At 38.2% G+C, this 23470-nt stretch overlaps 2 protein-coding genes across 9 annotated transcripts in view; one reads left to right on the forward strand and one right to left on the reverse strand.

Moving 5' to 3' along the window:
- The window catches only part of ZBTB38 (zinc finger and BTB domain containing 38), a 23572-nt gene continuing 102 nt past the window's right edge, over positions 1–23470 (reverse strand). For 2 of the 7 annotated variants that reach the window (XM_084530125.1, XM_084530124.1), the window contains exons 2-3: positions 22741–22806; positions 1–5898 (exon numbers count right to left, since the gene is read on the reverse strand). In XM_084530125.1, the coding sequence (XP_084386251.1) occupies positions 2326–5898 (3573 nt within the window). In that variant the 5' untranslated portion in view covers positions 22741–22806 and the 3' untranslated portion in view covers positions 1–2325. Of the gene's footprint in view, positions 5899–10168; positions 10314–10645; positions 11037–21815; positions 22130–22740; positions 22807–22995; positions 23014–23470 lie in introns of those variants that run through there. The other 5 variants (XM_084530123.1, XM_084530121.1, XM_084530122.1 and 2 more) reach the window with 5 other exon arrangements.
- Positions 22120–23470, forward strand: part of LOC311441698 (uncharacterized protein) — a 26310-nt gene continuing 24959 nt past the window's right edge. Inside the window, exons 1-2 of one of the 2 annotated variants that reach the window (XM_084530129.1) lie at positions 22120–22256; positions 23225–23360. In XM_084530129.1, coding sequence (XP_084386255.1) covers positions 23280–23360 — 81 coding nt within the window. In that variant the 5' untranslated portion in view covers positions 22120–22256; positions 23225–23279. Of the gene's footprint in view, positions 22257–22742; positions 23020–23224; positions 23361–23470 lie in introns of those variants that run through there. The other variant, XM_084530130.1, reaches the window with a different exon arrangement.

The following is a 23470-nucleotide window of genomic DNA, read 5'->3' on the forward strand; positions in this document are numbered from 1 at the left end:
TTTATCAATCCTTAACATCTGCATTTAATATTTTCTTCTAAACAAAAATACAGATGCAGCAAATTACAGTCTTTGACAACGTACAGTATTTACCTTCTCTTACACTTATTTTAATTCTAATTTGGTCATTAATACTAGACTCATTACTGCAACGTGTTACTTGTAGTAAAAGTGCCACAATTGAACTATAAACATGACATTGCCATCTTAAAACTGCTTTGCTATAAATTGTAGAGAATATACAGTTACAAAGTCATTGTGTTTTTATCAAAATATACAAACCCCCCCAGACCTAACACAAGCTATCAGTATTTTTCTTATGAACTATACAGTTATATAAAATATTTGTAAAATTATCTTTATATGTATAAATATTCTACCTTATTTGCTTTGGTCTATAATTATCATCATACAAGTCCACTTAGAAAATATCTCCGTGTACTTTCTTTGAAACATCATTGTACTTTCCTATGTTTATTCTTCTGTTATCCTTATTTAAATGGAACCAAAGCTGCCATGAAACCAAACAGTTCTCAAAGGGTTCACAGCATTCACCAATGACAGAATAAATAAGTGGACTATATTATTACTTCAATCAATGCTGTAGTTATCATTTCAACTGTAGTTTTACCATACCCAAGCTATAGTTTCTTTTAGAATATTCAAGAAAACAAAGTAAACAAATCGTATACCATATTTGCACACAGAATTAAGTTGAGATTCACTAACCTTTGTCCTGGTTTAAGTTTTTAACACTTTGTAAAGATGAATGTACATGACTAATTGGAAATGCAGATACCTTACAAAAGAGCCCTATCATATAATATGCAACTTGTAGACATATACCCTCGTTAACTCTTTTAAAACCTCTTAATCTCAGTTAAAATTAATCACATTTTCACAAAATAGTATGAATTGTAAGATTTATTTTGGTGATGTCTTCTGGAAGCCTACCCTTCTGATTCTTGGTGAATGCAAAACAAGAAGCTGGAAGGCTCACCATAACCTTTTGGGTTGGCAGGATGATGGAGGCAGAAACACTTCTTCTAACACTTCTTTCTCCATCAACCTGACGCAGGCACCTCTCTGCTCTGGGCCCACTGTGCTGAGACAAGGGACACAGTGACAAAGCTTGCCTGGGGCGAGATGCTGGGATCTTTACTGGGATCGTTGAGCAGGGACGTAGGAAGTTAGATGTTGCATTTAAGGCATGGGGATGACAAGGAACCCTACAAACTGTCCCAATCCCTGTTTATATATAGGAACTGCCTCAGGGATACATGTGGAAGCAGGCATCTGAGCGTTTACCTATTCCTCCCAAAAATCAAACGACTTATTGGGAGTTGCTCTGTCATCTGTTGTCCAGACATTATTCCAAGATGTAGAGGAAGACTCTAAATCTTCTTCTAAATCTTCTGCTGCTGAGAAGAATAGTATTTCTAAAAGACAGGAGTTGCAGACTCATCAGGAGGTGGAAGTTTATATTCATGAGTTCCTTAATCTAGGCTGTTTCAGAAGAACAATTTTCTTTAGACAGATGCAACTGAAAAGTGCTACCAGGCCACTGACAGTTGAATCTTTTGGAATTTTTGCCATTTGGAAGACCGGCTATTATGCATTCCACTGAATCTTTATTACATGTCTCAGAGATATCGTACATCTGGAACACTTTCCGTACAAGCTCTCAGAGACTTAATGCTTATTAGGGTTAACAACAAAACAATCTGGAAAGAGAAAGAGGTTTATGCTTCTGCATGTGTTTGGTAAGTGTTGAGTTACAGAAAAGCACTCCAGAACTCAACTGTACTTCGGCATACCCAAATTCAAGAAACATTTCCTACCTTCACTTCAGAATACATTAAGTCACATTTTCTTTTATAAACACATTATTTTTGTTTAAACAATTGCAATACATGGTTTCTGCAGCAAAAATTCCTTCTATAGAATATACTTTGAACCTACATATTTATTTTACCCAGAATGATTCCTCACTGTAAAATAGTTCAGTGGCTAGTTTCTTGTAACAGTAACTAGAAGGGGGTTGGTTGGTCATGATTTTTTTCTCCTTTCTCTCTGTATGTACGTTAGAAGTCTATTGTGGTGAAAGTATTTTGGGTCTTTCACATTAAGTTTGTATTATTGCAAATACTAGTTATCCTTTTCAGTATTATATTTTTTCCTCCTTTTGCATATACCAACATATGTTTAAAAGACACAATCTTAGTAAATGATACTAATTAGAGTGGAGTTTTCCCATTCAATGCATCTACATTTTCTCCTATATATATAATTTTGCACTTTTCTTCTCTTTCGCACAACTACCACTCAGAGTATTACTTCTGGAGTTACATTTTGTTTATTTTTCACTTCGCTTCCTTCTGGGCCAAGAAAATGTTGATTTTCCAACAGCTGAGCACTTTCACTGCAAAACTGTTCTTTTCTATCTTGTGGACCTGGACTTTTGAATAGATGTTTCTTCTGGTGCATTCCCAGGGCAGCTGCTGTCTTGCAAATTTTGGGGCACTGAAAGCAAGCGTATCCTTTTCCATTATGCTCACGCACATGCCGTTGCTCATGGTTCCTTTTGGTAGAAAGGTACAGGAAACTCTGTAAGCAGAACTGACAGTGGTAGCGTTTTTCTCCAGTATGAATTCTTTCGTGTATTTTGAGTGTTTCATTTAAAGTGAATGCCTTATTACAGTATTGGCAGACAAAGTCTTTGACACCTAAGTGAATACGTTCATGTTTCTGTAGATTTCCAGGAACTGAAAAACATTTCCCACAGGTTTTGCAGGTATAGGGCTTTTCCCCAGTGTGACACCTCATATGCATTTTTAAGGTGGATGGACTTTGAAATTGTTTTTGGCATAATTCACAGATGTAAGGCTTTGAAGTAGCTACATGCCAGTGCACATGGTCTTGAATTTCTGCGTTGGAAGATTTATCTCTTTCACAGAGCTCACAGTGAAGACTGGGCATTTCTGTGTTCTCTTCTTGACTGGCAGCCTTTTCTTCAGGAGCATTCCTGAGTGCATACTCCCGACTGCACATACTGTGACTTTCCATAACGGTGTTTCTGTTTCCATGCTTTTTCCTCCATTTGGTCTTTTTCATTTTTCTGAGCTGTTTAGATTTCTTTTTTGGTTTGTAATTGTAATACGGTCTCCAAGGCTTATCACTGGAGTCCTGATCACTTACATCATCGCACATTTCTGCCAGCTCCAGGCACTCTGAGCTATAGAGCCTAGATGGGCTTCTTTCCTTTATCTCCATTTCCGACTCCTCAATTAGGTTGTCCTGCTTGGACTCGTGTTTAGATTTGCGGCCCCTTTTACAAAACAGCTTAGATCCTAATATATGCCTTTTTACAATAGCCTCGTTACCAATTTTTACTGTTATTTGGCAAAGAGGAGCAACATTGCTGTCAGTAGATGTTCCAGGTAAGGCAGGCTTTGCAATGTAAGTTTCAGTTTTACTCGATTCTTGAACAGTATCAGTGGTTTTGCTGGATGAACCTCCAGATCCTTGGATGTGCTGCGTATCCTCAGTTGCTTCTGCTCTGGTGCACTGCAGTGTTTTCTTTTTCTCCTTAATAGTTTTTGGTTTGGTAATGCATTTTCCATAATTATCTGACCCATATTTACTGTCATCACTTACAGATTGACTAGGTAGATTACTAGATGATTCTGTCTTACTGTTTTCTACGGAAGTGACTGTTTTACTGTGCATTATTACCGATGAAACTCTGCTACTGTGCATTATAACAGAGGGTGCAGAACTGCTGTAACTGATTACAGAGGTTGAATTTTCATTCACGTTAGTTAAAGACACAATTGAGGAATCATACTCACGAGAACTAGAGTCATTTGGGGCAGTGGAACCTCTTTTGTCAGCTGTGAAAAAGTCTCTTTGCAGGTCAGAATTTAAGATACCTACTCCCCAGGAGGAAGAATTCTGAGTATTTGTGGAAGGTGCTGCATCGTTACACGAAGAGGTGTCCAGGGCAAGAGTTCTGTTGTTTGTTAGTATATTACTTTGAAAATTCAGTGATGGTAGCTCAGAGCTAAGAGAACTCTGAATGAAGCAGTTACTAGGAGCAGTTTCATTAGCTTGGCTACTTGTTTGAACATTTTCATACGCAGAATTTCGGTAGGACTTATAAGGTAGTCGCCTGCATTTCATAGGTAGAAGGCGATAAAGTTTGTACGGGTACATGCTTGGTTTTAAGCCTCCATTGGCTGTCTTCTTATTTACTGAGAGGCGATGGTCAATTGCATGGAACGATTTCTGATGATTTTTTAGAATATAGTAAGTCATAAAAGTCTCCAGGCAGAAAATGCACTGATAGCGTCTTTCTCCGGTGTGCCAGATCTCGTGTCTGGTGCGATACTCAGCTAATGCAAATACTTTGTTGCAGTAGTGACAAGGGTATGTTCTTCTCCAGGAATGCACATTTGCATGTCTTCGAAGGCTTGACAACGTTACATAACTACGTTTGCAAACTATACAGGTATATAATATCTGCCCATCAACAACTTTAACCAAATGATCTGTTTCTGGTAAAGTGCAGTTTGCATTAGAATAATCAGTGATGCTGTTTTCAGACAATAGAGGCTCTGCGTTTGCATATGAACTTCCATTCCTTCCATCTGTGGCAGTATAGTTATCTGAAAAATTTTGTTCATTTCCATTGTGAACAGATAAGCTACTTGATCTCATACAGACTTGTTCATGACTTTCCAGTATATTTAGATTTGCAAATTGCTTGCTGCAGTATTTGCATACGAAAGTTTCCTGATTCTCTGAGTGGAGCTGAAGATGAGAACTGAGTAATGCCCTGTCACTGAATGATTTCGCGCAGCAGTTACAGTTGTAAGCAGGTGGAACAGTTGCTGCAGATCCAGAGATATTAGCAGATTTGTTTTCCTCTTCTCTGGGCAAATGGAAATCTGCTTTACTCTGAGGTTTTGGAAAGGAAACAATTCTCTGGTCATTAACTGCTTCACGTGGGGTTTCTGTGTTGGTCACTGTAGAGGCCGGTGTTTTTGCTACAGCCAAACCAGTCCCCTGGGACTTGAAAGCTGCCTTTGGAGTACTGCATGCTTGTTTTGCTGGCTGAACAAGTGGTGTTGCTTGGTGGTTTTCATAGTGGTCTTCAACTGTCTTGTATGAAGGGCTGCTGTCCTGTTCAAAACACGGTGTTCCTTGAAAAGTATCTCCTCCCGAAGAAACCGCATAGGAGTGCTCTGCCAGCGTACTGGCTGGCTCGGCATCTTTGCAAGCATCGCTTCTGTCGAGGCTGACGTTGGGTGTTTGTATTGTCTCAGATACCTTTTTGAAGTTTGCCCTCAAATCAAGTGGAGAAAACAAACTGTTTTCAGTTTCAAAAATTGAGAATGCATTTGTAATTCGTGGTCCATTTGTAACAGCAGATTCTTCGTGTCTCTTTTCATGTTTTTCCTCTTTAACAGTCCCTTTCTCATTGATACAGTATGCATAGGGGCAGGGGGAGCTTGAGAAATTAACATCTGTAAGATCTTCAAGAAATGATATTCCCAATTTTTTCCCTGCAGCTGCCAGGTCTGTTACAGTCTCCTGCCTCTTAACAACTACTGTGGAACTGTAAATGTAGTTCAGTATTTCTGTAAACACTTCAGCTTTGAGATCATCTAGCTCCAGTACATGACCTGAAATACAGATAGTACGACTCCAAAAAATGTTTTTAAAGTAAAGGCTTGAAGCTGCCAGCACATTACTATGGGCTTTAAATTTGGTGTCTTCCACAATGATGGTGACATCACATAAAATACCCCTAATGCGCTGTTCATTTAAAATGGAAAGTACAGTGTCACTGTGGAAGTCGTCTTTGAGATCCTTTGAATGAGACATGACTGTCATCTACAAGGAAAAAAAGAACAGTGTAAATATATTTTGAGGCAATTTTCATTCATTTTGATTACATATCAAGTTTATAGTTCCATAATTTTTTATAATTGTTTTTAAACATATTAACTTTTAAAATGTTGAGAACGAGTAAAATGTTGTCATAGCATTTCAGGTTGAAGTCACGTAGGTTCATTCACGCCAACACCACTGAAGGTAACCTGGCTTCTCAGGACAGCAGGGATGATTTATACACAGTGATCACCAGGTAGAAATTATTTTCTCCCAGTTGTCTGACACTGCAATCTTAGATGCATTATCAGCTTCATCAGTTGCATATTGTTCCCCATTTCATTTGGGCTGTGCTACTGTCTCAACGTACAAGTCTCTCTAGATCTGACAGATACAGCACCTGCAGCTCATTGGTGGGAGTCAGACCTTCCCTGCGCCTGCACTGCCCCATCATCCACACGGTGCCTACCATTGGGGACCACGACCACCAGCTCTTGTTTGTGCCACTAGATGCATCTGCTCAACTTCACACTAAGTGACTCACTGAACCCTTGGGGTAATTCCTCAGCACGTGACCAAGGTATTTGGCAGGCGCTATGGGGAAGGAAAGTTGAATCGCTGTGGTTCTGTGGATACCAAGGACTTTGCTTTCTGGGGCTGCTTGTCAAACAGTCATGTTAGAACACAGCCACATTTGATCAGCTTATTAAATCGGTATTTAAAACAGGGATCAGAGATTCCCATGAAATAAAGTTTCAGCTACAGGATAAGGCTTTATAAACAACTGAGTGCACAAGCAACAAAGTTTTGTAAATGATAGCGGAGCACATGTAACATTGCTTACATAATTTACACACTATTAAAAAAGTTTCTTAGATAAATAGTTAAAACCCTGAAATTATAAATTCAGGGAGTAAAATGGGTAATAGAACATTTTTTCCTTAGTTAATAGCTTAGATTCATAGTGTTCAGTTTATAATGTAACAGTGTTTGCTCTTAATTTCTACGAAATAATAAGATTTCATTGCAATAGCAAATACTGTTAAATAATTGCCAATTTATAATAATGAGGTTCAGTGTTGATCAAAAAAATGTTTAGATTATCCAGACTGTACAGTATGGCTATGCAGTGGTTTACTGACTGAAATAGAAGATGCAAAATATGAATGAAAAACACACTGATAAAAGAAACAGATGGATTTAACATCATATATATGGAAAAAATCTCTGGTTAAACCAGATCATTTTTGTTTCATTCAAACATCAAATGGAAGGGGTTGTTTTCACTTGTTTTTTGTTTTCCCCCAAAACTCCAAGTTATGTTTTCTACTACTGCTGACCTTTGCTGACCAGGTCATCAAGAAACAGTTGTCCTACTGACACTTACCAATCACTACAGTAAAAAATCTGCATATTTAATTTTAAGACCCTTTTCTTCCAATTTGTGTAATCAAAATGCACCTTAAATAATGACCAACTGCAGGTATTTTGTAATACAGGTTAAAACAGCCCCATGCCGTAGTGCTCTAGTAAGACAGGAGTATCTTCTGAACATTCCAGTTACTCTTCCAAATGGAAATGCCAAGCTTAAAAATCATTATGGCCCTTACCACCAGAAAGTTTACATTTAATATGCTAACTTATTTTTAAGATGGGTCAGATCCAAAGCGTGAAATAAGGTTTCGACTCATATTCACGAAGCAAGCAGCAATGCCAACTGAGAACACATTGGTTTGCCCACCCAAGCTATTTGAAAGTAGTCCTTCATTGAAAACAGGGTCTTTATCACAAAGTAGTAAGGGACATAGACACATGCTCTAGCTGATCTAGTTGCACTTTGGACAGCGTATCACAAAGCTTATTTCACTGCAAATCAAATCATGAAAAAAAAAAAAAAAAAAAAAAAGGAACGACCATCTTACTGTTAAAGCTAACAAAATATAATTTGATATATTTCAGATGAGGCTTGGAAGTAAGATTTGTACCTTACAGTGTAGTCACTGTTTCTGTCAGGGAGGTATTACCATGCAAATGGCCCAAACTGCTAATACATCTACTGACTGAGAATTTTCAAGGCACAAAATTCAGAAAAATCGAAACAGTGATTTTTAAAGAATATGCTTATATATACCATGGACAGAAAGAAGTGAATTCATCAGTACAGTTGTGATAGAAACGTAGATGTGTATTATTTTGATTATCTGGTCACTCATAGCTGTAAATCTAGATGCAGTGTTTTGTGCCTTTAAATTATAAAATCATAGTTTGTGTTTGTTCATTACATTTATTTGTCTTAAAATAAATATTTATTCATTTGGAGTGATAATATAAAATTCACAGTAATTGAGTACAGTTATTTTCTTTGGTTTGGTATCTGAAAAGAAGTAAATAATTTTAGGTTGTTTCTATCCTATCAAGTCCTGGACAGAAAGAATACTGACAAGAACGCTTCTTCAAGCAAGCAGCCACTATCACATAATTGATTCTTTTTTCTCATTGACAATGTCTGAGATTACATCTAACTTGCTCATATGATGTTGTACTAGAAACCAACTGTCAGACATCAAAAACATTTCACAACGGGAGCTATTGATAGAGTTATTTCCTGAGTATAAGAAATAAATGATGTCAGCTCTACTTCCCAGTGAATTACCCCCAAAGGAACTTGCCTGTGTTTTTTCTGTTTCTTTACAGGAGACAGCTGGTTTTAGTTCAAAGATGCATCATCTGACATACTGTTTGCTAAATATATCAGAGTTTCATACTAAGAGGCATTTATATGCGATGTCTAGTGTTTTTAGTAGAAGTCTTGCTATTCAACTAGCTATTTCAAAGTTTACCCTCTTGAGAAGAGAATCTTTTCTATTTCTACTTGAGTGTATATAGACTGCCAATTTTTGTAGCCTGTGAACCATGGACATGGTGGTATCCTAAGTAAAACATTGAGCTAGATTCCTCGTGTACAAGCAGCAGAAACTATCATTTGTGTTTTGGACGTGTACTTTTTTTTTTCCCCCTATGTGCTAAACCATCTGCTATTGTAAAGTTACACAGAAAAATTCCAGAGCAAATTAATTTTTAGATTCAACACTTTTTGTTTCTGTTTCAAACTATGCAGTCCCAAAATAGTCCATTTATTCATGTGTGTAATGATTTTCTCTACTGGCTTTTATTGTACCTGTCTTGCTTCCTTCATTTGTCAAAAATGTACCTGAAGCGCTGTAAAAACAAAATGCCCTACCTAGAACACACACAAATGGATTATTTTAGGAATAGTTTACATTTCATTTCAAGTTGGCATGGCAAGAAGAAAAGCAGCATTTTAGTTTCCAGGAGTTGTCTGCTCTAACCAAGAAACATAGAATTAATAAGAAAAGATATCCATCTTCATTATTATAAAAGGTAGTTATAACATTACCTTTTCTGACATCAACAGAATACCACTGCAGAACAACGTAACTTCTAATGTTATTTTCATATTTAACAGAAAGAAAGGTCAGAGACTGATGCATCCAAATACAAATGTGACTAGCCATGCCTCACAGCTGATGCTGCTAATTATAAGAACTAGATCAGTCAACTCCACATGGACACTGCAGAGGCAAGATGCCACTGCTGGTTTTCATATCAATATTATTTTGAAGTGAACAAAGATCACAACAGTCTTTCTGGCCTACAAATACCAAATATAACAAAACAAAAAAAAAATCCTACCAAAGAAGAACAGTTCCAATCTAGGAATATTATTTTTAACTCTTGCTAAGCTTTGAAATCTATTGCCAGGCAAGTGCACCACATTACCCAAGAGGAGACTTCAGTCCCCTAAATTTAAAAAGGCAAGATAACGGCACCAACAAAATCCCGCTAGGGCCAATTGCCTGTACTCAGGCCAAATAAAAAACAAGAGTCTGAAAAACTGTTATTACAGTTTATCAACTTTCCGTTTTTTAATTCCTCACATTTCCACTGGGATTTTAAAGAAGGTGCTAACACTTCCTGGTGCTGCTCTCAAGGCAGACACAGCGTCGTAGGGCCTCACTCCTCCAGGTCCAGCCGGGCAGGTTGGCCATGCCAGGCTGCGTGGAGCAGGCGGCCTTCAGCCGGCCTCCTGCCTACAGCCTCAGGCACACAGGGAAATTTTAATGATGGCTAATTATATTTAAGAGCTTGCAGCGGCTTGCAGCGTAGTGCTACGCTCGACGTAGCGATGCACTACTTCTGCAAGCACACTGACACGTTTTCTATTTCAGACTCTTGGTTCTTGCATCCTTACCTATTGATATAACATTTCGCTCTTCTATTTATTACAGCTTCGTAGGCATTATGGACTTCAAATCATTTTTTTCACACCGCTTCCTCCAATTCAGACAGCTGGAGGGCGGCAGAACAGCCCAAGCACACTTTTAGTACCGGCACTCCCTCACTTCCCACCTCGGCCCTGCGAGCTCATGGCACGAAAGCAGCCGCGGGGACCCCCGCAGCCCCCGGGGCCGCCTTTCCCCAGCCTCGCCCCTCTCCCAGCCCGGGGCCGCAGCCCCCCGCCCGCCGGGGCTCGCCCCGCGGCCCGGTGCCGCCGCTGCCCACACGGTGGAGCTGGACGCCCGCGCAAGCCCCGTCCCCTGTAACGACCGAAGGCGGGCGGGGGCGGCTGCTGCCCCTGTGCGAAGGTGCTCCGCTCCTCGGGGGGCTCCATCGCCACCGCCGGCCGCCCCGCACGAACGCCGCACAGTGCAAGCTCCCGGCGCAGCACCTTAGCGTCAGTGCATCGGCCTGTCCCGGGGCAGAGGCTCCGCGGGCAGCAAGCGTCGGCAGCCCCTCGGCGGCAGATAAGGCGGCGGCGCTTCCTGCTTCTGGTAACAGCGTGCCCCGTGCGCGGCGCTCAGCCGAGCCTCGAGCCGAGGAAGCGACGCACATTAGCCTGCAACGTGACTTTTCCTAGCACCAGCACAAACGCTTAAGCAGCCTGACGCTCGAATGCAGCGCAACTCACTGTGTCCGAGCTACAAGGCGACTAAAACCGCGTCTGCGGGGTCCCCCTCGGCAGCGAGGAAGGCGAGGGCGGGCGGCGGGCTGGCGGGGCAGGTGCCGGCTTCCTGGCGGCGCGGGGCCACCGATGGCGGGCGGGAGGGCGCCGCCGCCATTTTGCGGCGCTGCTCCTGGGCGGCCGGCTGCGCCCGGGGCCGGGGCTGTGCGGGCCGCTGCCGGCGCCGCGCTGGTTTCCGCGGGCCGGGTTCACGTTAATTTCACATTAAGCTTTGCGCTTGATTTACGCGGCCGCCTGGGGCGTTCATAGTGTTAGGAAAGGTGTTTATGGGCAAGCACCGCAAATTTAAAGCGGTGAGGAAATCCAGCGATTCCCTGTATCCGAGCCCCGTTTCTGTGATCACCAGTGCGGTTTGATCCACGTTTAGCGTTCCTTTAACGCCTAACAAAGAAATTTATTTGCCTTGCTCTCCTTCAAAGCCTTTCTCACACGAAGAAAGAGAAAGCGTCTATGGAGAAATGGAACTCACTACAGTAACTAATGCAACTCCCCACTAAAAAGGAGAGAGATGAGGTGTTTCCTTTAAGTAACCATATCTGAAAAAAAGCTACTTTCAGATCTTGAAGTACCTCTAGCATTTACCTTCTTTCTTTATCTGATTATCTTGTTTTTAACCATATATAAATTAATAAAGTATCAAGGAGATGTATGTTTTGAGCAGTCATTCTCTAATTTCTCTTATTTTAAATTATTTATTACCTCAGGAAACAAGTGCAACAACACTACTAGTGCTTCAGAAACACTAACAAATGTAAACCTGAATAAAGAAGGAAGGAGTTTGATTTGCTTTAGCTATATACCCCAACATATTTGGTACTGCCTTCTTGCACATATTATTCCCTCTGCCTCTTTCCCAGGTACTCGGAATCATGAAGCTAAGGGAAAAAAAAAAAAAGGGGGTTTTGAGTCAGGTGGAAAACATGTAACATAAGTGAGAAGCAGATTTTCATACTCACATGAAGGTTATTTTAATCTTGGCCTTTGTCTATTGTTTATGTACTGTTGCTTAGTATTGTTTTAGGCATATATATCTATCAATATGTATTAATGGAGATTTCTGACATGTGCCATAAGAAGTATTTGTGACAAATGTTTTGTCAGTAGGAATACAGTAATATGGATTAAATTAAACCTGTAATACATTAAAAGAAAGAAATAACCATGCATTACTGAGCAATAATAAATACAAGTATCATTTTACATTAAGTGTATCAAATTTAAGGAAGAATATGTTTTGAATTCCCACTAAATCTTCATTAATATTGCTTTATTTGTATTGTTTTTAAAATCAGAAGCACAACTGTCATTTATTTAGCAGATATCCTCAATTTAGAGACATTATTTTATTTGTTCTTGACCCTTTGATGTCCTGGCAGTATCTATAGACAATGTAACAGAGCTGAACTGATTTTTTATTTATTTTTTTTTTTTTTTTTTTGTGCGTGTGTGTGTTTTAATTAATAGTGTGTTTTCTTAGGGCAACTTTAGCTCATCAACTATACAAAGAATCCCTTTTTCTGTGGCCAGCACTGTAATTGAAGGTGCTAATTTCCACAAATATGTTTGAGCTACTTGGAATTCACAGTCACATCAGCTTCTTATACATTAAAAACACTTCAGAGTAAGAAATTCTTTATGAGGCCATCTTGACTGCACCCAAGACTTTACCTTCCCCTTATAATCATTCATGTAAAAACATTTAGATGCAAAGAAAATGGATTACTTCTTACATGGTATAATTAATTACAAGGTATAGAGAAAATTGCCAGCAAAATTCTTTAAAATGAATAAACAATCCCAAGGCTGCTGGAGTGTGCTGTGTGAATGCTTTGCTGAAGTCTGATAATCTCACTTCTGCAAATCATGGCACGTGGTATTTTTTCCTTAAGAGTATTTCAGGCTGCCCAGGAAAAAAGAAAAAAAATGTTCCAATATTCCTTCCTAGCCAAGCAGTTTCAGTTCTTAAACAACAGCAGGAAACAACATACATAGCATTACCATCTCTTGCAAATTCCTTATGAGTGACAGGATTTTGGACAGGACTTGACTGGTTTCCTTCTCAATGCCTTGAGCAGACCAGCCTATCGAGGAGAAAAATGCTTGGATGGACTGCTTTTGCTCTCACAGCTGAGGCCAAGGCGACTAGTGATGCTGCTGAGAAGGAAAACAAAGCTCTTCACCCATCAGGCAGCCCAACACTTCACTCAGGCATCCCAAAGTGGCTCCACTCCACTTTCTGTCACATGAGCAAGGGAAAGAGTAGCTTTGCATAACCCTTCTCCTCTTCCACAGCTTTGAGTGGAGTTAGAAGACAGGGGAAGGAGCCCATTTATGGAGGCCCGTGGCAGCTGCCTGCTGCTCGAAGTCTGACCAGGACAGGGACACGCCTGGCAGAACTCATTCAATTGTCAAGCTGCACATATGCACCAAAGAAAGAACAAGTCTTTCCCTATGGTATATTGGCTTCAATATTAATTTTAGTTATGGTGTAATCTAAGTCCCATTAACACTAAACACATCCAAATAATTTTTGAAGGTATAACTAAGATTGTCTCTCCACCAGTCTAAAGAAGAAAATGAAGCGAATGCAATACCTGACATAAATCCAAATTCTTCTTTAGCACAAAATAGAAAAGCTTATGCTGTATTGCTACTAAGAATCAGCTGACTTTACATCTTGCTATCTCTGAACAATCTCAACATTATTTCCATTTAAGTCTTCATATTTTTTTCTATGCTGCTGACAAGCTACTTTCTAGCCTCCCACACTTCTGGGACAGAACACAGTCCTTAGCAAGCATAGATCAATTGCAGTCATGAAGCTATGTTTACAGACAGTGTTTTCAATTTTTCTATTGTTGACCTTTGTCAACAAAATTAGCAAATTAAACCTTTAAGTTCTTTTCATTTTGGACAATTACTATGTTGCCCATTCGGTTATCAGAAAGACAAAATAAAAGTAGTGCAACCAGCCTTTTGTTTTCAAATTTTCAGAGGAAACAGCCTTTGAATATCTGAATCAACATACATAAGAGCACCAGATAAATTGTGTGCTCAGGGCGCCACTATTATTCTCGGTCAGGTGTGCTGGGGACCAGGCAGATAGAGCCATTGTTGCCCTTCACTACATACAGCTGATGCAGCAAATCCTGCTAGGCTGAAAACAGAGCTAAATCCCTTCCCCCGGCGACACCCCTGCTTTGGTGGCTTGCTCTATAGCCAATTTTAAAACCGGAATCGGTCTTAAAGCTGTTAACTAGCCACCGCTGATCACCAACGTTCCTTATTGAATTTAATTGTTTTTGGCATTTATACTGCTAAAATTTAGCGTGCCAAAAGCAACGCATAAGTGATAGCTATTACTCTGAATCATTGCGTAAGTGTGGCAATTAATTTTGGCAACTTGCTTGACACAGAGAGTAACTTCGGCTGTATGTTCTTAAATATTCTTAGACTCCATTCTGTGCTGACCCAAGCCTTACTCCTCTTCTGGCCTGCTGTATGCTTCCAACCTAAAAGCTAGAGCAGGGCCTCTGTGCAAGCTATGGGGGAGGACTGTGGCAGTGAGAAGAAAATCTTGATGGCTCTAGCTCCAGTTTGTGCTGCGTGCTCAGCCACTAATGTGAATTACCTCAGGTACAAATCCTAGCCAGACAGTGAGCTCAGTTCAGATGGGGAACATCAAGAAAAAACAAGAACAACAATCAGTCAACTTGCATCTCCTTAATAATTCCCTGAACTCTTACTGACTCAAAAGGCTTAAGAGTATTGTAGTGCTTGATGCTGTATAACAACAGGGTTTATGGTTCAAGATCGTAAAAAGATTCATGTGATAGTGTTCAAACTATCCAGAATTATACTGGATTCTGGTTTACTTGACCACTGAGTGTTATAGAAATGTTTAACATTTTCAGGATAATCTGTGTGTGCTAAATCTCAGTGCTGTGTTACGTATGAAGCCCCCTCTCTTAATGCATACTACAAAAAATTGAATGGGAATGTTTTAATGGATTTGAAGAGGGTTTTATTTAGGCTATTGATTACAACACCTTAATTTAAGCTCTGAATTTGCAGATCCACATTTGTACTGTCTTTTTAATTATTAGCATTTTGGACTTAGACGTATCATCTAGGGGGTGACAATTAAGCCAAAGGGTTGTACAGTTTTCATTTTATATGCAAATGAATACTTTGAGAAGAAAGGCCAAAAATACTGTGTACATAAACTTGCTGAAGTCAGTAAACAAATTTGTCAAAATGGATCTTGCGTATCTGAAATTTTTTAATCCGTGAGTATAAAACAAAACAGTATGATACAAACACTTGCACAGAAAGTATGAGTACTGCCTAAATGCTACGTCCAAATCTTATTCTGAAAGTCCAAGGACAATTGCCATTCTGACTTCTACAGATTTTTCTCTTTCCCCCCCTTCTCTTTCTGTTGTTGACTGTGAGAAGGCAACACGTGTTCACATCTCTTTGCCTGGATATGGTGGATAGAATGAGAGTGCTACAGACAACACTAGGTTTTGTTGTTGTTGTTCCAAGTGGCTTTAGTTTGTCATCGTGTCAAACAGAATAATCATACTTGCATCCAAACGCTGGTGCAAGATTCAAATTTACAATGGCTGAGCATTTCTGAAAGGCAACAGAAACCTTCATTTTCGTGTTCTGTTGTCATAAAGGAGTTCTATTAAGTATTCAGAATCTCAGAGAAAGGTTTCTATTCGCAGACCAAACCCAGTATGTCAATTCCAAGTCCCATTTAAAGCTCAATTTAAACTCACAAGAGATTTCCACTGAAAACATGAGTTTTTTAGGTTTAAACCTTTGAGTACTAAGAATCCACATTGGGCCGTGCACAGAAATCTTTTTATATGGTGATTTTGAAAATACATGCATTATTATGAGCACATGGTATGTAAATGCATTGGGCTGCTTAATAAGTATTCACTGGCACACATCTGCAGCTTTGCTTATGTACCTTTTATTCCTATGTGGTTGCCAAGGAAACAGGTTATGGCCCAGTATTCTACCTAAAATATACCAAGCAAGAATTCTATGGTAATTTACTTAAAATAGGTATAACTTTGATTTTCCAGTATATTGCTTCTGCAAGTCCAGGTAACTTGAATCTATCTACTTTTAATATTTTATTAATTTAAACTTCTAATTCCATCATATTGTCTCTGATTATCTGTTATCATTTTCTGTCATACAACGTTGTGTATTAAAAGTAAACTTAACTACAGAAACATTTTAAGATATTATAGGAATTCCAGACATTTTTGCTTTTTTTTTTTTTTAAATTCAGTTCCTTATCTTACATTTTGCCTAGTACCCTTAATTATGTATTTCTACTTTAAGATTTCACAACATTAACGACTATGATCCAACAGACCGTTTCCTACTGAAATTTATGCAAATAGTGCCACTGAAATCAATGAAACAATTCCCTTGCTGTAATGCAAATTATACTCTGTGATGCAAAAGACCACATTCAAAATTAATGAATTAATCAGGGTTTCATGGATTATTTCATTCAATACCTACATACATCAAATCTAAAGCACAACTACTAGACATGTTTATTTTAACCACAATGATTATTGTATATTCACAGTAAGTAGAAAGTAAACTGATACAATTTGAAAATGTCATGCAGAACTCCTATTTTGAAATACTCTGGTTATTCATCCTTTTTTATACCTCATAATTCAGTAGCTTTTTTTTTTTTTTTTACTACCCCTGATTACAGTCATATATAAGGGTAGAGGTTAGCCATTTCTAGCTGAACCACCTACAATTATATCAGAAATGGGTGTTGTCACTAGGAGAGTTCCTGTACCTTTGTCGTATGGCACAGACTGGTAATGAACATTGGTGGCTCGGATCCACTTCCAGAGTTAACTTTCTGGCAAGCTCAGGAGGTTTCCTGGCCTGCCAATACGTTTGGTTTGTACAGATCATTGGAGGCTGTAACAACCTGTTAGAAACATCTTTTCTGCCTGATTTTACTTCACTAACTTCTATGGCAACAAAAGCGCAGCAGGAGGATGGAAAAATCCAACAATACTGATAACTGCGTAGAGTGATACAGTACCACAGCGATAACAGTCTCTGAAAGGATTCTTAAAAAGGTAGATCTTAACCAAAAAGAAGTCATGCAACAACATGGTTTTAAAGTATTCAATACTTAAGCTGTTTTTCTGTGTGAGTTTTAAAGAGATTTCAGCTTGCTATGATCACCCCATAAATGTACGTGACTAAAATCAGGTTGTTCTTCTGTTAGCACCTTTTAGAAGTGGTATTGACAGCTATGTTCTGCAAAATAATCTCAGTAATTTTGTGACCTCTGTGGCTACTGTGTGTCAGCCTGCAAAGGGGAAGATCCAAATGTAATGACTAAATTATTAGTCAAGTACCAATTGCCAAATACATTGTGTAATTCATCTAAATTTTTAGTGGAATGCTGTGGGACTCTAAATCCACATCTGGGTGCTTGCAACACATCAGCAATAGAACAGGACAGCTAACCAGACTATTAGGAATACTGCATCTGCCTGCATTGTTTTATTGTGTTTTAACCTGCGTATTGTAAACTGGATGCTGTTTCATATGTCCAAAAAAGAAATCTGAGCATGGTTTCAAGTTTAAAACCATTTATTTTATCGGGATCGCTGCAAAAATTAGACTAAAAACAATCCTTGGCTCTACTTCCCTTCCCCCATCTCAACTATATCCAAGTCATTCCTAACACTTCTACCTAATAAGACCTCAAATAATGGAGGCTTCACAGCTTTCTCAGACAGTCTGTTCCTGAGTTTTGCAAGTTGAAGTCAGTGGAAAGCAAGTGTTTTTTAGGATTAGCTATCACAGTTTGCCAGATTAGAAAACAAATTATAGTATGGGGAGAAACAATCATCTTTACTAGTCAAATCCCTTGACTGCATATAAACTGTCAAAACCAATTACAAGTTATTCTTTATCTTAAAAGTGTCCCTGCATTTCTGCAGTCTTTCAGAGAGCTTTTTCTTTCTCCTCTTTCTATTCTGCCACTTTTCTTTCGGCCTCTTTTATTACAGATATCACCACAAGTCTTTTCTGGGCAGCTCTTGTTCTCCAGAATACACTTCCTGTATCTCTCTGCTCAAATGACTCATCATTGTTGAACATCCTGATTTTATGTTATTGTACATAAAACCCCCTAATAACATTTCATATAATAGTTTAAAAATTATTCAGAACATGGCTTTGTTCCAGAGATCCTAAACAGAATCAAATTGTTTCATACAGCAACTGCAAAATCTTACAGATAAGGAATTATGACTGAGCTGATAGCCTTTTTTATATTCCAGCAATTAATCATAAATACATCTTCCATTTGCAAATATACCACTATACTTTTATAAACAGCAGTATGCAGGTACTACAGGATCCATTACTTTGGCTTTAAAATGTAAAAAGATAAGCTTTTGTTTTGTTTTTGTCTGAGTACATTTTTAGTATATCTTGATTTTAGTAAATATTCTACAGCTTATACATATGCCTGTAACAAAGACCAGAATGAAGGAGATTTGCATTAAGCCATTATCCCAAACACCAATAATGTCCTAAGCACATCTACATTGACAAATGACTGTCAAATATTATGGTGAATGGGAATCTTAAATATACAGGAATCCAGAAGTAAAGGAGCTTATCGAAGCTAAAGAATTTCCAAATTTGACAACACTGGAATTCAAATGTAGTACTAGACAAAATGAAGCCCTTTTAAAACACAATGAAACAATTCCCATGATAAAATACAACAGAGACACTAGATGACCCAAAGGCATTAATTAAAAGGGTTAATTGTTACCCGTCCATTACTACCAGAGTCTCTGTGATAGTCTCACAAATATGATCTGAACATAGTTTCACACTGCTGCAGCTTCAAATCAAAATGAAGTTTAGAGCCAGAAGTAACCTGAATCAGAAATATCATTGAAAAGCAGTAGGATAATGCTTAAACGAATGATTTTTAGTTTGATTTCATTTTTACTCAAGTATTGTGTAGATTTTCCATTAGGCAGGAGTGGAATTAGCATGGATAAAACACATTTTGATTATAAAAAGGAGGGCTGAGTATTAGCAATTACGCTCCTAGGATAAAACTGTACAGAACCCCCCTCCCTCCCAAATAACATCTGACAGACTGTGCTCGAGGTGTGAAAAACTGCACCTGTCTCTATCCCCTGTAGCCAAGAAGAATAACACGGATGGAGTTTACACCAGAGCTCGTATGGCACCTCTGGCTATAACGTTCTGAAACTGTATTAGGTGGGTCTAACTGCCATGGCTATACATGCAGCAAGCCACATAGAACAGTCAAACTGGAATCATCTTGCAAATTACTGGAATCCTCCTTAGTAAATAAATCAGTTTCTTTTGCTAGAATAAATTATTGTCCACTGGCTGCCAATGAGTTTTTCCAGAATCATGAAAGCACTTGAGTCCAGCCATATTAATCACAAGAGGACTTGCATCCCCTAATAAAAGAACATATTTGCAAATGGATTTAAAACAACTGTAGTGAAGTGTGCTCATGTAACAGAGCTGCACTTGCTTTAAATGCCTTGAGTGGATATATTTGAACACAAAGCCATAATAAAAACAGTTTAACTCAAAGTGCCCCATCTCCTCTAAAAATAAATATCAATGGCAATAAATAGATTGCTTCTGCATAGCATTAGCTCAGCAACATCCTTTAAAAATAACCGCACAAAATAAACAAAAATGCAGTTTTGATAACTACATGTAATGGCACACACCATATAACATTTCAGACAAAAAAAAAAAAAAAAAAAAACAAAAAACCATCAGAAGGAATCTACTGGAGATAAATCAAATTACAAAATAACATGCAAACTTTAATACGTCACTTGAGAGATGCTGTTTATTATGTTTTCAGCTCAGCTTCTTTAGGTGGAACACAGAAATACTGCACCATGTCAAGCTAATCTCATAATTACGAATCAAATGGTTTTTATTATCATTATTAAGCACTGGCCTATCGAGGCAAGTGACAACAGTCATATTCCTGAGCAGTTTTATGCTGTTTGTTTGGAGTGTACTGAAGTGGTATATTTAGAAATAAATGAGAATTAGTTTGATAGTACTGAAACTCTCAAGGCTATTATTGATATAATTGGCTGTACATCTAAATACCTCCTTTGTATTAATTTTCAGCGCTGGGTCCTCATCCAAACAAAATACACTTAGTCATTTTAGAGTCAAGGACATGAAAGGAAAATGGCTACCCTGCTGCAAAAGTCTCATTGCAGTAGTGAGAATTTCTCAAGTCACGTACAAAGGGGATTTACAAGGAGATACACCACGTTACAAGCACAGTGGAGACATTCAGTAACATCTGTTAACTGCGGCACACATAAGATTTCTGATTTACTGATATTGTTAAAAACATCAGCTAAAAATAGAAATAAGGAATTATAATACTTAATTTTTGCAAAATCTGTGAGGTCTGCATATCACCATAGACTGCAAGTGAGCTTATTTTATAAAGTCTTACTTAAGATCCTACACACGTTCTTTTCCAGTCTGGTTAAGCAGCTCTTTAGTTGAACTTCAGAATAGGTCCACTATTTAAATAAAGGTTTATTAACATTACCGTGGCTGAATTCAGCAAAGGTGAAAGAAGGTTTAAACTTACTTCTGATTCTCTACGTTTCTCAGCTACTAAATGTTTCAGTGATACTTTTATACTTGTGATAATGAAACTATCACTTTATATACACGCAGTACAAACCTTGACCTACATGCAAGACTAGGCTAAATTAAAAAAAAAAAAAAAAGAAAAAAGAAAAGAAACTGGGGTACGTTTCTGGAAACAACCAATACAAAACAGGAATAAAATAGTTTTTTTCTTGTGTACAGCTTTATAAACATGGCATCGTTTAATAAATGACAGCCGCATGGAAACACAGAATGAGATGAGATTCTCATTTAGAACCGAACAGAAACTTAACTGTAAAATTTCCATTTGCACTGTGGTATTGCTATTAAAGAGAATAACATCATATTACATCTCTACTATTGCACCTTTTAAAAGGATTTGGTTGCCAAGGAAACTAGTTCTGGCCCACTATTAATCTGAAACAAATATATTACAAAAGTTGGTGTAAGTAGTACAGTACTCAATTATTTTTATTCTTAATGCTCAGATTCAGGTTTTTGTACCTAAGGCTGTTAAGCTTTTATTTCATAACCTTATTTTTGTGTGAAGTAAAACACACTTCAGTGAGCTGATACTCGGTTTAAGCTGACAGGGCCATCTATATCAATCTCTCTCTTTAAAGTCCTTCTATGTTAAAATAAAAATAAATGCTGCAGGTGTATGTTTGTAGCCAATTCTGAAAATCTGAGTATGAAGCATACTAATCTTTATTTAAGATTTCGCACAAAACACAGAAAACCGCTTACGACAATTTAAATATTTTTCATTTTTCTTATCTACCTTAATTTTTATTTTTGCATTTTAACTGCAAGCTCAGTAATGGTAATAGTCAGCTTTAAAATATAATTGAATCAATAGGGTTTTCAAAAATTCTTTTGTTGCAGAAGCGTTGCCACGCCCTTAGTACATATGATTATTTTAACAGGCATGATTGTTCTACTTTCACAATAGATTTTTTTTAAAAGCAGATAAAAACAATTGTCATGCCAGTATGTGAAGCCAACAATTTAACACTGCAGTTTTCATTATCAATTTAGCACTGTTTTTTGTTTTTTAATCTGAAAGCTACATTCTAAAGCCCATTTCATGTACTTGCAACACTGACCAAGAAATCAGTAAAACATGCAAATCTCAACCTACCTGCGTGTATCACTTAGTGCAGTGTTAGCATGGCAATGCACCCAGCCATTTTTATGTAAAGCGATGGAGATAAATTCTATTCTTGGTCTTCTTGATAATTTTTTTAGAAGCAGTTGTCAAAAATCAGATGGGAAGCAGCTTGAATAGACCGTGATCAGGAGAACTGAGTTTATCAATAGGGAAAGCAGGAGTGGGGAAAAAAATGTCCTCATCCAAGGTTTTCCGAAACTGCAACACAAGGTTTTTTTTTTTTCCTCCTCCTCAGAGTGTTCGAAGCTTGAAGCTGACCACTGCAAAGGCCACTTGTCACATTTACTGAAAATCAGCCTATTGATATCACAGCTGAAAATATAAACTCGACAACCAAAGCCCATTGCACAACGTGGACTGCGTAAGAGTTAAAAATAGATGCGACGTGCCTCCTACCTGCATAATAAATATGTAAGTTTCAAGTGCTTTAATTCGATATTCACATTAATTAACAATACAATATACATTATTTAAACTACAGTAAATGCAAGAAGAAAAAGGGTGACACCATCTGGAAGCACGGTTTGCTCCTTTTTCTTTCTTTCCTTTTTTTTTTTTTTTTTTTTTTTTATCCTTTCCAAGGGCTAATAATGTAGTTTGAATGTGATGACAAGCTAACAGCTCACCACATTGCAAATGAAAAAGAATTCTTAAGGTGATGCTCAAATATCTAAGCCTGTAATGAAGCACAAGCCAGTCTTCACTACTGCATGATATGGCACACAGACCATTTAACATACTCACATTTGAGATACTAGGCACGGTATAATGAATTCAATACACAGCATGCACACAGCACAAGCAACGTTAATCCTGCCTGCCATTTTAGGCTTGCAGGAGTAAGATACATACTGCAGCACAGCTCTGGTAAGGGAGGAGGCAAGGGACAGCTCACCTTAAATGCAGTATCTGATTAATGTTGTAAGTGACATTGCGTATCAGCTACAGAGTCTTGGTTCAACTGGGTGGGAGGGAACAAAGAAAATTGTCATCAACTGGTGATGCAAGATGAGCTCCAGTCACTAACACTGTTAGCAAACTCCAAATTCTACAACAATACAGTAGTAGACATTTCAAACTCTTATCAAAATCTGCCTGTGCAATGGCTGAGTCCGCCTGCTGAGGAAAAGAAAACAATCTTCTTGCTTACTGGAGAAAGGCTGGATTGACTACGGTAACATCCTCTTGAAGCAGAAAGATTTCGTATCGCACAAATTAAATCCTGGATGCATTTGCTGTGCTTTTCTAATTTCTAAGTTTTAGAATTAAAAAATAAGACAATTAAAAACAAACAAACAAACACAAAAACATAATTAAAGATGTAATGCTCATATAAATAAATAATTTTTTCTTCCCTTTCTGCTTTTTCTCTTTTACAGTCCCTCAAAATCCTGAGCAGTATTGACAAACCACACAAGCACAGGGTCTGACTGCATGATCAGCTGTCTGTGTCTACGCTACACCCTGTTAACCACAAGCAGTGTTAGAGCTAAATATATCTGCAATGCAGAAACGGTAGGTGCTGTGCTATACAGTTCTGATTAATTATAAAATATTATTCTATCCTCAGATATAATAAAAAAAAAAAGAAAAAACAGTGCTGATCTCCTTCAGGCACGGTATCT

This window comes from Aythya ferina (genome assembly GCF_964211825.1).
Source record: "Aythya ferina genome assembly, chromosome: 9".
Taxonomy (NCBI): domain Eukaryota; kingdom Metazoa; phylum Chordata; class Aves; order Anseriformes; family Anatidae; genus Aythya; species Aythya ferina.